Source organism: Canis lupus, chromosome 25 (assembly GCF_048164855.1).
Source record: "Canis lupus baileyi chromosome 25, mCanLup2.hap1, whole genome shotgun sequence".
Classification (NCBI taxonomy): Eukaryota; Metazoa; Chordata; class Mammalia; order Carnivora; family Canidae; genus Canis; species Canis lupus.
The window spans coordinates 40,472,545-40,490,168 of NC_132862.1; the positions used below are offsets into that span (position 1 = coordinate 40,472,545).

The 17,624-nt window shown below is 38.5% G+C and overlaps 1 protein-coding gene across 1 annotated transcript in view; it reads right to left on the minus strand.

The window, feature by feature from the left end:
- The window catches only part of GALNT8 (polypeptide N-acetylgalactosaminyltransferase 8), a 58,686-nt gene that overhangs the window by 22,505 nt on the left and 18,557 nt on the right, over positions 1–17,624 (minus strand). Inside the window, exon 3 of the mRNA XM_072799289.1 lies at positions 6,072–6,238. Coding sequence (XP_072655390.1) covers positions 6,072–6,238 — 167 coding nt within the window. The remainder of the gene's footprint in view (positions 1–6,071; positions 6,239–17,624) is intronic.

The window sequence follows — 17,624 nt, forward strand, 5'->3', positions numbered from 1 at the left end:
AATACGTTCTTTATAGATCTTGGAAACTAGCCCTTTATCTGATACGTCATTTGCAATTATCTTCTCCCATTCTGTAGGTTGTCTTTGAGTTTTGTTGACTGTATCCTTTGCTGTGCAAAAGCTTCTTATCTTGATGAAGTCCCAAAAGTTCATTTTTGCTTTTGTTTCTTTTGCCTTCGTGGATGTATCTTGCAAGAAGTTACTGTGGCCGAGTTCAAAAAGGGTGTTGCCTGTGTTCTACTCTAGGATTTTGATGGAATCTTGTCTCACATTTAGATCTTTCATCCATCTTGAGTTTATCTTTGTGTATGGTGAAAGAGGGTGGCCAGGTTTCATTCTTCTGCATGTGGATGTCCTATTTTCCCAGCACCATTTATTGAAGAGACTTTCTTCCAATGGATAGTCTTTCCTCCTTAATTGAATATTAGTTGAGCATAAAGTTCAGGGTCCACTTCTGGGTTCTCTATTCTGTTCCATTGATCTATGTGTCTGTTTTTGTGCCAGTACCACACTGTCTTGATGACCACAGCTTTGTGGTACAACCTGAAATCTGGCATTGTGATGCCCTAGATATGGTTTTCTTTTTTAAAATTCCCCTGGCTATTCGGGGTCTTTTCTGATTCCACACAAATCTTAAAATAATTTGTTCTAACTCTCTGAAGAAAGTCCATGGTATTTTGATAGGGATTGCATTAAACATGTAAATTGCCCTGGGTAACATTGACATTTTCACAATATTAATTCTGCCAATCCATGAGCATGGAATATTTTTCCATCTCTTTGTGTCTTCCTCAATTTCTTTCAGAAGTGTTCTATAGTTTTGAGGGTATAGATCCTTTACATCTTTGGTTAGGTTTATTCCTAGGTATCTTATGTTTTTGGGTGCAATTGTAAATGGGATTGACTCCTTAATTTCTCTTTCTTCAGTCTCATTGTTAGTGTATAGAAATGCCACTGATTTCTGGGCATTGATTTTGTATTCTGCCACGCTACCGAATTGCTGTATGAGTTCTAGCAATCTTGGGGTGGAGACTTTTGGGTTTTCTATGTAGAGTATCATGTCATCGGCGAAGAGGGAGAGTTTGACTTCTTCTTTGCCAATTTGAATGCCTTTAATGTCTTTTTGTTGTCTGATTGCTGAGGCTAGGACTTCCAGTACTATGTTGAATAGCAGTGGTGAGAGTGGACATCCCTGTCTTGTTCCTGATCTTAGGGGAAAGGCTCCCAGTGCTTCCCCATTGAGAATGATATTTGCTGTGGGCTTTTCATAGATGGCTTTTAAGATGTCGAGGAATGTTCCCTCTATTCCTACACTCTGAAGAGTTTTGATCAGAAATGGATGCTGTATTTTGTCAAATGCTTTCTCTGCATCTAATGAGAGGATCATATGGTTCTTGGTTTTTCTCTTGCTGATATGATGAATCACATTGATTGTTTTACTGGTGTTGAACCAGCCTTGTGTCCCGGGGATAAATCCTACTTGGTCATGGTGAATAATTTTCTTAATGTACTATTGAATCCTATTGGCTAGTATCTTGTTGAGAATTTTTGCATCCATGTTCATCAGGAATATTTGTCTGTAATTCTCCTTTTTGGTGGGGTCTTTGTCTGGTTTTGGAATTAAGGTGATGCTGGCCTCATAGAATGAATTTGGAAGTACTCCATCTCTTTCTATCTTTCCAAACAGCTTTAGGAGAATAGGTATGGTTTCTTCTTTAAACGTTTGATAGAATTCCCCTGGGAAGCCATCTGGCCCTGGACTTCTGTGTCTTGGGAGGTTTTTGATGACTGCTTCAATTTCCTCCCTGGTTATTGGCCTGTTCAGGTTTTCTATTTCTTCCTGTTCCAGTTTTGGTAGTTTGTGGCTTCCCAGGAATGCGTCCATTTCTTCTAGATTGCCTAATTTATTGGTGTATAGCTGTTCATAATATGTTTTTAAAATCGTTTGGATTTCCTTGGTGTTGGTAGTGATCTCTCCTTTCTCATTCATGATTTTATTAATTTGAGTCTTCTCTCTCTTCTTTTTAATAAGGCTGGCTAATGGTTTATCTATCTTATTAATTCTTTCAAAGAACCAACTCCTGGTTTTGTTGATCTGTAGCAATTTCTTCAAGAAAAAAATCAAAGTGAATGGGAAAAAGCTGGGAATCCTGGTGGAGGTGTTATAATCATTGAAAGGAGAAAGAGTAGGATTACCATAACTTCTGAGGTACCTTTTCCTAAATGGCACTTGAAAAATCTCACCAAAAAATATGAAGAATAATCTGTGTGGCTGTTTGTACATTGTTGTTAACAGCATAGTTAGGCTCCTTCCACAGTCTGGCTATTGTGGACATTGCTGCTATAAACATCGGGGTGCAGGTGTCCCGGCATTTCATTGTGGAAGGAGCCTCGGTGTCCATCGAAAGATGAATGGATAAAGAAGATGTGGTTTATGTATACAATGGAATATTACTCAGCCATTAGAAATGACAAATACCCACCATTTGCTTCAACGTGGATGGAACTGGAGGGTATTATGCTGAGTGAAATAAGTCACTTGTCAGAGAAGGATAAACATTATATGGTCTCATTCATTTGGGGACTATAAATAATAGTGAAAGGGAATAGAAGATAAGGGAGAAGAAATGGTAGGAAATATCAGAAAGGGAGACAGAACATAAAGACTCCTAACTCTGGGAAACGAACTAGGGGTGGTGGAAGGGGAGGAGGGTGGGGGGGTGGGGATGAGTGGGTGATGGGTACTGAGGTGGGCACTTGATGGTATGAGCACTGGGTGTTATTCTGTATGTTGGCAAATTGAACACCAATAAAAAATAAATTTATTATTAAAAAACAGCATAGTTAGAAATTTTATTACTTCTAGATTAACCAGGATAAAGAAGAGAAGGAAGATGAGGAGTAAAAATAATTTATTTGGAATATTTTGTATGAATTCTTAAACAAAATGCATAAACTAAATGGTGGGGGGAAAAGGGAAAAAAGAAAAAAGAGGTTGCTATAGGCCCTGGATATCTAGTCCGTAATTCAGCCTCCCTCACTATCTAATTCTGTGTCACTTCCCATTTGGGGATCTGTTTCCTCAATTTAGATAGAAAGGCTGTATAATATGTCAGGATCCTTCCAATACCAAAATTTTATGAGTTGTGGATTCTGAGTCATCCTCTCAGAAATAATGCCTATAGTACACCACAAGAATTAAAGACCCTTCAATGAATCTGCTAAAGTACACTTATACTCCCTTCTCAGCCTTGCTCTCCCACTGGCCCCTTTTTCCCCAACCCTTTATTCCAGGATGCTTAGCTCAACGTGCTTCTGACTTCTGCAGATTTGCTCATATTCTTTTATCACTCTCGATCCCCCACACCCATCCACCCACATCCAGTCTCCCACTGTTTTCTTTGCTTTTCTAAATCCTACCAAACTTTCAAGTCCCAACCCAGGTCCTCCTCCAGGAAGCCTCCCTAGTTCATCACAGCAATTTCTCTGGGCTTTCTTGTACTCATTGACAGCTCACTCAATTTGACACACCATTCTTCATACATTGAGATATCTTTCCATAGGTATGTCTTGCCTCATAAATTAATATTGGGAACATCTTGAAATCACTGATATTCTCTTCCCTTCATAGTGCCTGGATTTTGGTACAAACTCAATAAATAGTTGTTAGCTACAAAATTTGCCTAAAATTTGAGAGAAAATACAGAAAATACAGAATCACACCTATATGACTGTAATTTCTGAAAAAGTTGGATTAGCTCTGTTGACATTTGAAACATTTGACCTGATGCAAATGAAGCTTCATATCTAGGGGAAAAAGGAAGGGGACACACCTTTAACACCATGTTGTGGCATTTCAACAGTACTACAAATGATACTGAGGTAAACAAGAACTAGCTATCATTTAGTGGGAGCAAATCGTGTGTTGAGGGCTTTACATGCCTTATTTAATCCTCAAAATGGTCCTACAGGTAAATATTATTATTTCCCCCATATCACAGATGAGGAAGTGGAGACATGGAATAGTAGAGTGACTTGCCCCCCCATAGTCAAAGGAATGGTAGGTTTCTTTTGTGGCATATGTGGTAGACTTCCATTTATTTTCCTCAGTTTAACACAAAATGGATCTTTGAGTTCTGTTCAGTGTAGGACCAATCTATGACTGATGTTTTCATGGTTAATGAAAGAGAAGCTCCTGTCCCAAGACATTAGTCAAAGAATGACTAACAGTCCCTTCTTCTATGCCCACTCACACATTAACTCTATGGAAAACATAATGTGTTCCTGATGAAAGTGAAAGAGATATGTTATATGATAGGGGCATGGTTGGGAATGATCCAGAGTTTTGCTTGACTTCTCTTTATGTGTCTACCCTATATTTGTAATCTTGTATCTTTTGATTTCACTGTTCCACAGGTAGAAATCTTGAATTAATTTTTATCTACTCTTCATGGAATATGGAATTAAAGAAACATTGTTTTTTTCCGCAGAAAATTATTCTTAAGGGGTCCTTCAGCTCAACCCTTACATTTGCCCCATGAAGAAGCTGAGTCTCAGACAGATGAGACGACTTGCCTCAGATCATCTCACAGAACCGAGGAGTACAGCCAGGATGTCAGATGTCAAAAACAGAGGCCTTTCTAACCAAGCTCTTATTTCTTACCCAAAAACCAGGTGTGAATGTCCAGAAAGGAATGAAGTCAGTCATTTCTTTTCTTTGACTTCCAGTGGAATTCTACTTAAGAATTGTACCTTTCTATTTTTTGTGCATTTATTTTGAAATGACAAGAAATGAAGATATTTAAAGCATAAAAAGGAATAATTTTGGTGTCTAGAAATCCATAAGGAAAATTTGGAGGTCATTTGTCTCTTCCTCTTGGGTCAAACTGCCCCTAATTTGAATCTGCAATAAGTAACTGTCTGGTACTTAAAGATTCCCTAGAGAATGAACAAATGCTGCCTCTCAGGAGCAGCCTCTACAGTCCTTATTCTCACAAATTTCTTCCTTTTTGGTGGCCCAAGTCTCTGTGACTTTGTCCTAGTTTCTTCAAATTTTAAGAAAATAAGAGCTAACACTGGCTGAGAGGTTGCTATGTGCTAAATACTATTCATAATCTATATATTATATCATTCAACATAGCGGCTAGAGGTAGGGCTCTAGACTGCAATTTTGTCACTTACCAGCTGTGGGATATTTAGCAAATTCCTTAACCAAACTATCCCTTAGGGTTTTTTTTTTTTTTTTTTTTTTTTTTGCATCTGTAAAATAGCCAAAATAGTGGTTCTTCCTCATAGGTTATTGTAATGATTAAAATAGTTAACATAATAAGGTGCATAGAACAATGTTAGCTGCCATGATTATCTCACATAACTTTTATTACAATTTATGAGATAGTTAGTAGTACCAACATTCATATATTGCAGATAAGGAAGCTGGAGCATGGAGAAGTTGAGATACCCATGGACATAGAGCTTTTAAGGGAGGAACTGGAACACTGAAATCTCAGAAAGTGAGGACTCAGGTCCACTATCTCTCACTTCTTCATGTGTTCACCCTGGATGAACTATATAGGGATGGAGAGGAATCATGCTGTGAACAAGAGACATCACCACTGTGTAGAGTCTCAGCATCCAAATCTCCATTTTCTCTGGGCTTAATTACCCAGGAAGATTGCTTTTCCTCATAGGGAACAGTTCTGAATCCCTTCTTGGTATCTAAGGTCCTATTTTGGACCCCACCTCACTCCCTCAGGTCCCCATCATGGTGCATGGAAAGGCTTTGGAGTGACTTAGTCCTAGGCCCTGACTCAGCTTCACCACTAACCAGCTATGCAATTTGGGCACACTGTGTGTTCTCTCTGTGTCTAGTTTCCTCATATCTGCAATCAAGATGGATGATGATCCTCTTCCCTGACTTTGTGAAGATTAATGTGTCCAGCACATAGGCCTCAATAAATGATCCCTTTCTCTTCCCTATCTGGGGAGCCCAAAGTGTCCTAAACTCTGAGCTAAAACTCTTTTTCTAGCCTAGTACAGTCAATAAACTATTGTTCTTTGATCCAGTTGCTCACCATTTGAGCTAAAATCATCCACCAAGATGATCTCCTTTAACAATTGAGTGGGGGTGCGGTTGATGATACTAGTAATGGCCCGTTGTATAATGGACAGAGCTTCATTCATGAATATGAGAATGACACCGAGGGATGGGAGTTGTGATGAATATGTCTTCTGAAGACACCTATAAGAAACCATTTTAAATAACCACATTACTTTTTAAAAATTGCTTAAACATTACTATAAAATCTACCCCTTCAAATTCTCAAATGATTATCACAGTAGCAAGATTTTATATTTGTTTATCCAAAATTTTCCTATTAGGAAGATAAAATCCATGTCTTTCAAATTAATCTTCAGTAGATTCCCCAAAAGGAATCCCTATTCCTCCACCATCCCTAAATTCACTTCCTTGCCAGAGGCCTTCTGTCATTGCCACCACCTTTTCCCCATGTTGTCAAACTTTCAATCATTTCTGACACAAACCATTATAGAGATGTGGGGAACTGTTCAAAGAATTATGCTTGACACATTTTTATGTCATAGTTTACATATATTAAATGCTTAATATATGGTAGGTACTAGCTTACTCTACTTTTAACATCTTTATTGAGAGATATTTCACATATGATAAAATTCGCCTATTTAAAAGCATACAAGTATTGTTAATAAGATTCACAGTGTTGAGCAAACATTACCACTGTCAAATTTTAGAACGTTTTTATCACCTTAAAAAGAAACCCCATACCCATTAGCAGTCACTCTCCATTTCTCCCCAATCCATTCCACCCCCACTCCCTTCAGCCAAAGGCAATCACTAACCCACTTTATATCTCTATATAATTGTCTATTCTGGCTTTTCATATAAAGGGAAACATATAATACATGGTTTTTATGCCTAGTTTCTTTCACTTAGCACAATGTTTTCAAGGTTCATCCACATTGTAGCATGTATCAGACCTTCATTCCTTTTTACTGTCAAATAGTATTCCATTGCATGGATACACCACATGTTTATCCATTCATCAGTTATTAGACACATAAAATGTTTTCCATTTTTTGGCTATTGTTAATGACATTATAAATATTCTTGAACAAGTTTTGTGTTGGCATATATTTTCATTTCACTTACATATATACCTAAGAGTGCAATTGCTAAGTCATAGGACAACTCTGTTTAAAAATTTGATGAACTGCTGTAGTGTTTTCCAAAGTGGCTGTATCATTTTACATTACCACCAGTAATGAATGACGGTCTTAATCTCTCTACATCCTGGACAACACTTGTCATTATCTGTCATTTTGATGATCACCATCCCACTGGGTGTGAAGTATTATCTCCTTGTGATTTTGATTTCCATTTCTTTAGTAACTAATGATGTTTAGCATCTTTTCATGTGCTTGTTGTCCATATGTATATCTTTTTTGGAGCAACGTCTAAGTCCTTTGTTTATTTTTAATTTGATTATTTGTCTTTTTAATTATTGAGTTATAACAGTTACTAATGTATTCTAGATTTAAGTACTTTATTTTTTTAATAATAAATTTATTTTTTATTGGTGTTCAATTTGCCAATATACAGAATAACACCCAGTGCTCATCCCGTCAAGTGCCCACATCAGTGCCCGCCACCCAGTCACCCCCACCCCCCGCCCTCCTCCCCTTCCACCACCCCTAGTTCGTTTCCCAGAGTTAGGAGTCTTCCATGTTCTGTCTCCCTTTCTGATATTTCCCACTTATTTTTTCTCCTTTCCCCTTTATTCCCTTTCACTATTATTCTATTCCCCAAATGATTGAAGTACTTTATAAGATTTACAGTTTGCCAATATTTTCTCTCATGCTGTGAGCTGTTTTTTACTTTATTGATGTTACTATTTGCAGCAAAAGTTTTTCAGTTTTGATAAAGTCCAACTTTTCAATCATTCATTACTTATACTTTTGGTGTCATATCTAAAAACTATTGACTAACCCACAATCTCTAAGATTTACTCTTGTGTTTCTCTTAGGAGCTTTAGTTTTATTTACATGTATGACCATTTGAGTTAATATTTATGTATGGTAGATATAAGGGCTTAGCTTCATCTGTTTGCATATAAATAACTAGTTGTCCAGTGCCATCTGTTGAAGAGATAATTCTTTCCCCCATTCATTTGTCTTAGCACCTGTAAAGAAGAAAAACTCTCCTGTGTATCCCTTTCTCTCTACTCACAGCACTACTTATCATGAAAGCTTTGATGACAAGATACGTGGGTATATTTTCCCCATATCAAATAATTCTGTGACTTAGAATTGTGTTATAATTTAACTGAATTTATAATTAACTGAATACTATATGCCTGAAGTTAATGTCAGACCATGCAAGTTTGGAATTCATGCCCACAGTACTACCCCTACACACACACACACACACACACACACACACACACACACACACACATCACTTTGAGGCCAATCACAAGTTTAAGTTCTAATCCACCAGCTATAGATCAGAAGTTTCTAAAATCCCCCTCCTCAAGTTAGATTAATTTGCTAGAACAGCTCACGGAACTCAGAAAAGTTTGCTTACTAGATTACCAGTTTATGACGAAGGATACTAAAAGGGACACTTGGATGGCTCAGTGGTTGAGCATCTGCCTTTGGCTCAGGATGTGATCCCAGGGTCCAGGATCAAGTCCTGCATTGAGCTCCTTGCAGGGAGCCTGCTTCTCCCTCTGCCTATGTCTCTGCCTCTGTGTGCGTGTGTGTGTGTGTGTGTGTGTGTGTGTGTGTCTCATGAATAAATACATAAAATCTTTAAAAACAAAAACAAAGCAAAGGATACTAAAAGATATGAATGTACTGCCATGTGAAAAAATACACAAGGCAAGGTTCTGAAGGGTCCAGAGCATGGGAACTTCTATCCCAATGGAGTTTGGGGTGCAGCATACTTCTGGCATGCTCTATTACCTGGGCATAATTGATAAGACCATTGCCTGTTAATGGTAAAAGCTATCCCCATCCCAACCCTATAATTATAGGGTTCATTATTCTACCAACCAGCTCATATCCTTAGAGGCTTTCCAAGAGTCACCTCATTAATTCAGGGCTGAAAGAAGCTTATTAAGGATAACAAAAGACACTTTTATCTCTTTTCTTGGGAAATTACAAGGATTTTTAGGTACTCTATGTACCTTCACAGGGGTGAAGACTAAGTATATATTTCTTATTATAAATTACAATATCATGGCACCCTTGTCAACAATCAATTGACAATAAATGTAAGAGTTTATTTATGGCTATCAATTCTATTCTACTGATCTGTATGTCTATCCTTAACCAGTTACACCTTATCTTGATTTAGCTTTGCAGTCAGTTTTGAAATAGAGGAAATGTGAGCCCTGTAACTTTATTCTTCTTTTCAAGGAGTTTTGGCTACTTGGGATCATTTATCTTTTCATTTTAATTTGGGATCAACTTGTCAATTTCTACTCAAAACCCAGCTGATATTTTTATAGGGATTGTAGATCAACCTGGAGATTATTGTCATTTTAACAAAATTAAGTCTCCCAACCATAAATATGGGATGTTTTCCATTTATTTAAATATTAAATTTCTTTTTTAAAATTTTTTTAATTTATTTATGATAGTCACACACACACACACAGAGAGGCAGAGACATAGGCAGAGGGAGAAGCAGGCTCCAAGCACCGGGAGCACGACGTGGGATTCGAGGTGGATCTCCTCGACGTGGGTCTCCAGAATCGCGCCCTGGGCCAAAGGCAGGCGCCAAACCCCTGCGCCACCCAGGGATCCCTAAATATTTAATTTCTTAACTAATGTTTTGTAGTTTTACATTTACAAGCTTGCACTTCTTTACTTCTTTGTTAAATGTATTCCCATGTATTTTTTTTATTCTAAGTGACACTGTTTTCTTAATTTCATTTTTTGTTTATTACAAATCAGTAGAAACATTATTATATTTTGTGTATTTATCTTGTATCCTGCAACCTTGCTGTATTCATTTATTAATTCTAATAGTTTTTAAGGGGTTGTTATGATTTCCCACATGTAAGATCATGTCTTCTGTGAATAGAAATAGTTTTACTTCTTCCATCCCAAGGTGGATGACTTTTATTTCTTTTTCTTGCCTGACTAAAATATTTAATACAAGTGCTCATGTCAGACATGTTTGTTTTGTTTTATCATATAGAGAAAGCTCTCAGTTTTTCACCTTAGGAATGATATGGGCTTTTTATAGACGTTCTTTGCTAGGGCATCTATTCCTTCTTTTTGAGTGTTTTTAATCATGAAAAGATTGGGTTCTGTCAAATGCTTTTTTCTGTGTCTTTTGAGATGACAGTGTGGCTTTTGTCCTTTATTCTATTAAAATGATGTATTACATTGATTGATTTTCAGAGTTCAAACCAACTTTCTATTGTTGGCTTAGATCCCACTTGATTGTGATGTGTAATCCTATTTCTATTCTATTAGATCCAGTTTGCTAGTATTTTGTTGAGGATTTTTATATCTATATTTGTTTTTTTAATTTTTATTTATTATTTATGATAGTCACAGAGAGAGAGAGAGAGAGAGAGAGGCAGAGACACAGGCAGAGGGAGAAGCAGGCTCCATGCACTGGGAGCCCGACGTGGGATTCGATTCCGGGTCTCCAGGATCACGCCCTGGACCAAAGGCAGGCGCTAAACTGCTGTGCCACCCAGGGATCCCTATATCTATATTTGTAAGGCATGCTGCTCTACAGTTTTCTTTTCTTGCAATGTATTCACCTCGCTTTGATATCAGGGTAATACTGACTTAATATAATAAGTTGTGGGGTATTCCCCTCTCTTCTATTGTTAGGAAGAGTTTAAGAAGGGTTAGGCTAATTCTTGTTTAAACTTTGGTAGAATTCACCAGCAAGGCTGTCTGGACCTGAGTAGTATTTCAATTATTAATTCAATCTCTTGTTAGAGATATACTCAGATTTTCTATTTCTCCTTGAGCCAGTTTTGGTAGTTTGTGTGCTTGTAAGAATTTGTTCATTTCTTCTAGAGTCTAGTTTGTTGGGAAACAATTGTTTAGCACTCCTTAATAGTCTTATTTCTGTAAGGTTCATAGTAATGAACTCCTTCCAACCATGATTTTAATCTTTTCTATTTTTTTTGTCAGTCTAGCTAAAGTTTTATTAATTTTGTTGATCTTTAAAAAAACAACTGTCTGTTGGCTTTCTCTATTTTTTACATTTTTGTTTCATGCATTTCCAATCTAGAAACATGAAATAATTATTTTTTTTATGAATTCCTCCAGTCATCTAGTTATTTTGTTGGAGAGAAGAAATGCTGCACTCAACATTCTGCCATTCTAAAAGACTCAGTCCATACCTATTTTGTAATGTAAAATAATTGCCAACACCAAAAAATCCTGACGTTTTGTCTCCCTGACAAACCAAACATTTGTCTCACTTCAACAAACTTCCCTGCTGATAGCACCTCCTCTCACCAGACCTGCTGATCAGAGTTGCTACAGTTACTTAGAGCATATGCTTCCCTGTTTGTCAATACCCTCATATAATAGATCTATATAGGCATTTGATTTGCAGACCCTGAAAGTGCAAGAAAATTTTAGGCAAAGGCTGCAGTACAGATGAATGCACAGGGACACAGAAGAGCACACACTGTTTGAAGAACTTACTTCTCAGCAGTGGTGGCAAAAGATAAGGCTGGATAGACCAGCAGAACCAAACAACTGAGACTAACAAACCTAGGTAGGTTCTGAAGAATTTTAAGCAATGGGCAGGTATGATAGGCATGAAGACCTCAGATAAGACATGTCGTGAAGAATGAAAGGGAGAACAAAAATCTTAATCTGATTTCCTAGTCACTTGTATGTGATGAGCAGGTAGGGGATTGGAGGGATAGCATTGTGATACCATATCACAATGCTTCTCAAGCTCTGGATGTATACAAATCACCTAAGGATCTTGTTAAAAGGCAGATTCTGGCTCAATAATTTGGGTAGAATCTGAAATTTCACATTTCTAATAGGCTCTCAGATGATGCCAATACTCTAAGGAGTGTGGTACAATGAATGAGAGCAAAGTCTTCAACAGACATGTATTCAAATCACAGTTCTAGCACTTTCTAGCTGTATGATCTTGAAAAACTTACCTACCCTTTTTGTGCCTTCTTTACCTTATCTATGAAATAGTGGTAGTAGTAGTAGTAGTAGTAGTAGTAGTAATAGTAGTAGTAATTACATCATGGTTGTATAAGAAAAAACTTACTCTTTTACAACTATATAGGAAAAAAATTTGGCTCCCTTGTTATTCACATTATTACTACATGGAACACTTCAATTTTGACACCTCAGACCACCAAATGTGTGTTTTTTCAACACTAAGTAATTTTCTCTGACACCAGGTGGGTATCCTATAATTTAACTCAATTCTGACAGTATCTACCTGGAGGCAGCATCAGAGTTCACAGGCTATGGGCTCAGTCTCACAAGACTGCTCCAACCCCACTTTACATGCCAGTTGCAAGTAGTAGGCCCTCAGGTTACCCACAACTTCTCTCCTACTTGCCTACAAACTGGAGGTTCCCATTACCCCCTCCTCGGGTTTAATTAATTTACTAGAGTGGCTCACAGACCCCAGAGAAACACCAGTTTATGTTTATCAGTTTATTTAAGGATGTTATAATGGATAAAGATGAAAAACTAGACAAAGAGAAACATAGGGCAAGGTCTGAGAGGGTCCTCACTGAAGGAGCTTCTGTGTCCATGGAATTGGAGTATGTCACCCTCCTCATGTAGATGTGTTCACCAACCTGGATGCTCTCCAAATTCCATACTACTGGGATTTTATGGAGGCTTCTCCACTTAGGCATGACCAAATATTAATTCTATTTTCAATTCCTCTCCCTTCTCTGAGGGATGGGGATTGGGCTGAAAATTCTAAGCTTCTAATCATGGTAGATATTTCTGGTAACCAGCCCCCACCCAGGGGTCCACTCAGAGTCACTTCATTAGAACAAAAGATACTCATAGTGTTCTCATTAGTTAGCAAATTGCAAGGATTTTAGCTCTGTCAGGAACAGGGGACAGAAACAAATATATATTTTCTATTACCTCACAATAGTATTATTATAAGGGTAAAATGCAATAATGTGCATAAAATGCTCAGAACAAAATAAGTGCTCATTTAATGTTAGCTGCTATTATTACTACTTTGGTGATTATTATTCTTGTTTTTTAATAGCTATTACTTGAACAGGGCCACCGTTCACTGAACTAGGAACAATGAGAGAAAAAAAAAGAATTTGATACATTTCAGTTTGGCCATGTTGAGTAGGAAACACCTGTGAGTCACACCATGGAATTCCCCAGCAGGTCATTGTATATACAGTGCCAGGGTCACAGCTTAATGATCTGGATTGGAAACAAGTGAGTTTAGGAGTCACCACCCTGTAAGTGGTGGTTGAATTCATTAGAGTTGGATAAAATCACTCAAGTTACAAGCAGGAAAGAGCCTTAAACTAGAGCCTGAGGATCATCAATATTTAAAACAGAGGCGGAGGAGTACAGGAGGTGAACCTTAAATTCTTTCACGCTTAGGGGCAGTTCCTAATGTCTAGTACAGACTGGTTATATAATAAATGTGTATTTAATCCATAGTAAGAGTTGATAATTAAGTTAAATTGAAACCTGATTAAAACATTGTTCAGCTTCTCTTCCCTCTAATCCACATAATCCAACCAATTACCTTCAGATTTTCTTTTTTCCATTCAGTCTCCCATGTATCCTTTTGAATATTGTGTTGGCTATATTCTAAATGTTTTCCCAATAATTCTCTTATCCATATCCCACATTCCCTTCCCTACGTTAAATCAAGAGAAGCAAGAAATATGGCTCATGGAATTCCAAAAAGAATGATCTCTCCTTTGTCTTTGCTCCCCAACAGAATTTTCTGTTATGATGGAAATGCTCTAAACCTATGCTTTCTGTTGTGCTAGCCACTAGTCATGTGTGACTATTGAGAACTTATAATGTCACTACGTAACCAAAAAAAGAAAAAAACCCTAAATTTTTAATATTTAATTTTAAATAGCTACATATGACTAATGGCTACTATACTGGGCAGTGCAGCAGAAGATCCTGAAAAAATATTTATTAGTTGGATGATCGCTACAGGAAGTGATCCTTGGCAAATCCTTCCAATATAGAACCACAGTCCTCCTCCCTTTCCTCCTAACATCAGGAGGGCACAATGGGAGAAAGACATGAGGTAGCTTCTAGGTGTTAGAGGTAAAAAGATAAACTTTATGTATAGCAAAACCTTATCTGAAACTACCATTATGTATAACAAATAAACTAATATGTACACATGGAAACAGACTATAAGCAACTGCAAAATATATTCTTACATTGGGATTCCCTAAGGCAAGTTATGCCAGCAGCAAGGCCAACTTCCTGGATGTGCAACCTCTGCAATCACATAGGTCCCCACACTTAGTTAACTTGACTTACTATTTTCCTAACACTATCTGGAAATTCTTAATAGTTTTTGAACAAAAGGCCCCATATTTTCATTTTGCCCTGGGACCTGCATATTTTGTAGCTGGTCCTGGCCACAGCATTTTGGTAAACTCCCTATTAGAGATTAACTATTGAAGCTATGTCTTTTCATGTGTTTAATCATTTGTTGGTATTTAACACCTACTTAAACTCAATAAAGTAACTGACTGATTCTCTATTTTCACACAATACTCTCCTGAGTAGCCTTTCTCTGGTCTCTGAAAGGTAAAGAGAGGACATGACAACAGGAGGGCTGGCATCTTTCTGGTCTCAGATAGCTATCCAGAAAGGTGGGGAAACAGTGATTACAATTATTTTGGCATCTCACTTAGCAGGAAGGTGGACTGACTGGCATAGAAGGTCTTTTCTTATATTATTCTATAATTCTATGTAAAAATACGTCCAATTCACTAAATCATTTTTCTCAAAGAAAGTCAGTGGAGTGGTCTTCCTATAGTTTTAAACCCTATGATTTCCAGAATGCTTTAGCTCTGAAATCCATATGACTGAGCCACAAGGATTTTTTATGAACAGTAGAGAGAAAGAGTACTCATTTGGCTTATAAGTATCAGATATGATTCAGATGTTTTTCAAGTATATGTAGATTCTTGATTCATTAATATTTTATATCCACAGTAATACTTTCTGACAAGCAGTTTCATGAGCTAATCCTTATGGAATTAAATCTGGGTGCTCCACAGTTAATAAATACAAAACAGCTTAAGTTACCAACTGGTCCCAGCATATTATCTTCATACCTAAAGATCTAAATTATGCAATCAACCTAGGAGAAAATGTATTAGATCCTACTTGTGTCCTAACTCACAAGTAGCAAATACTGACACACATGGCACCATTCTCCCCTCTTATAATGGCAGGCATCACTAACAGATCGTTCATGCCTTTGATCATATGAACTCAAAAGTCTTTCCACCACAATACTCCAGGCAGTCACTACCAATCAATTAGAGTTGACATGAAAGATGAAATTTTGTTACCTTACTTGTATAAGCTAGCTAGGAAAAAGGCTTCTCTAAATGCTTTAGGAGTGATCTACATGTTGAGATGAGTGAGTCTCAATGAAAAGGTGTTTCTCACACCTCCTTCTATGGTTATGCCAATTACCTTCTGATTCAGAGAACTAGGGGATGCTGAGGAAACATCTTAGAGTGATGTGATGAAAAGTACCAATTCATCAGTCAAATGATACATTAGGCCACTGCCATTACTACATGGATTATGGGTCAGATGCTCAATGATGATTCTTTTGCTTTGGTGGTAAAGTATAAATGGAATAAAAGTTTGTGGAAAAAATTCCTGATCACAATCCCATGTTCATTTAATATTGGATGAATTCAGCTATAAGACCTTAACACATAGAGGCTACAATTTTGATATATTTCATAATATCTAAAATAAATATTCATACTCGAATACTTCTAGGCACATCTAAGAAGCTCAATGAACTTCAAATAGGATAAATGCAGAGATACACACTCAGACACATCATAGTCAAAATGCTGAAAGCCAAAGATAAAAAGAAAATCTTGAAAGAAGTCAAAGAAAAATAACTCACCCCATACAAAGAAACCCCAGTGATATTAACAGTTTCCATCTCATCAGAAACAATAGAGCCAGAAGTCAATGGGATGATGTATTCAAAGTGCAGAAAGAAAAAAAATTAACCAAGCATTTTTTATATTTTTCAAATACAAAAGTCAAATAGAGGAGCACCTGGGTGGCTTATTGTTAAGCGTCTCCCTTCAACTCAGGTCATGAACCTCAATTTGGGGTTCCAGCTCAGAGGGAAGTCTGCTTCTCCCTCTCCCTTTCCCCTCGCTTGTGTTCTCTCTCTCTCTCTCTCTCTCTCATACACCGTCTCTCTCAAATAAATAAGTAAAATAAAAAAAAAAAAGAAAGAAAGAAGAAAGAAAGAAAGAAAGAAAGAAAGAAGAAAGAAAGAAAGAAAGAAAGAAAGAGAAAGAAAGAAAGAAAGAAAGAAAGAAAGAAAGAAAGAGAAAGAAAGAAAGAAAGAAAGAAAGAAAGAAAGAAAGAAAGAAAGAAAGAAAGAAAGAAAGAAAGAAAGAAAGAAAGAAAGAAAGAAATTAAGACATTGGGAAATAGGGGAGGAGCAAGATGGCGGAAGAGTAGGGTCTCCAAATCACCTGTCTCCACCAAATTACCTAGAAAACCTTCCAATCATCCTGAAAATCTATGAATTCGGCCTGAGAATTAAAGAGAGAACACCTGGAATGCAACAGTGAGAAGAGTTCGCTCTTCTATCAAGGTAGGAAGACGGGGAAAAAGAAGTAAAGAAACAAAGGCCTCCAAGGGGGAGGGGCCCCGCGAGGAGCCGGGCTGAGGCCGGGGCGAGTGTCCCCAGGACAGGAGAGCCCCGACCCGGAGGAGCAGGAGCTGCACCGACCTTCCCGGGGGAAAGGGGCTCGCAGGGAGTTGGAGCAGGACCCAGGAGGGCGGGGATGCGCTCGGGCTCCCGGGGACACTAACAGACACCTGCGCCCCGGGACAGTGCGCCGAGCTCCCTAAGGGCTGCAGCGCGCACGGCGGGGCCCGGCGGGACCCGGAGCAGCTCGAGGGGCTCGGGCAGAGGAAGAGGCTCCATGCAGAGGGGGCTGCGCGGTTCCAGGAGCAGCTCGGAGGGGCTCGGGCGGCGGCTCCGCGGAGGGGGCTGCGCGGCCCGGGAGCGCGAATCCAACAGTGCAGGCGCCGGGACACAGCCCAGGATCCCGCCTCCCCCGGGACAGGCAGAGGCCGGGAGGGCCCAGGACAGCAAGGACGCTCCTGCCCCAGCTGAGCACATCAGCGGCCCCGCCCCAGAGCCTCCAGGCCCTGCAGACGGAGTTCCTGGAGCTGAATCCAGGTTTCCAGAGCTGCCCCGCCACTGGGGCTGTTCCTCCTGGGGCCTCACGGGGTAAACAACCCCCACTGAGCCCTGCACCAGGCAGGGGCACAGCAGCTCCCCAAGTGCTAACACCTGAAAATCAGCACAACAGGCC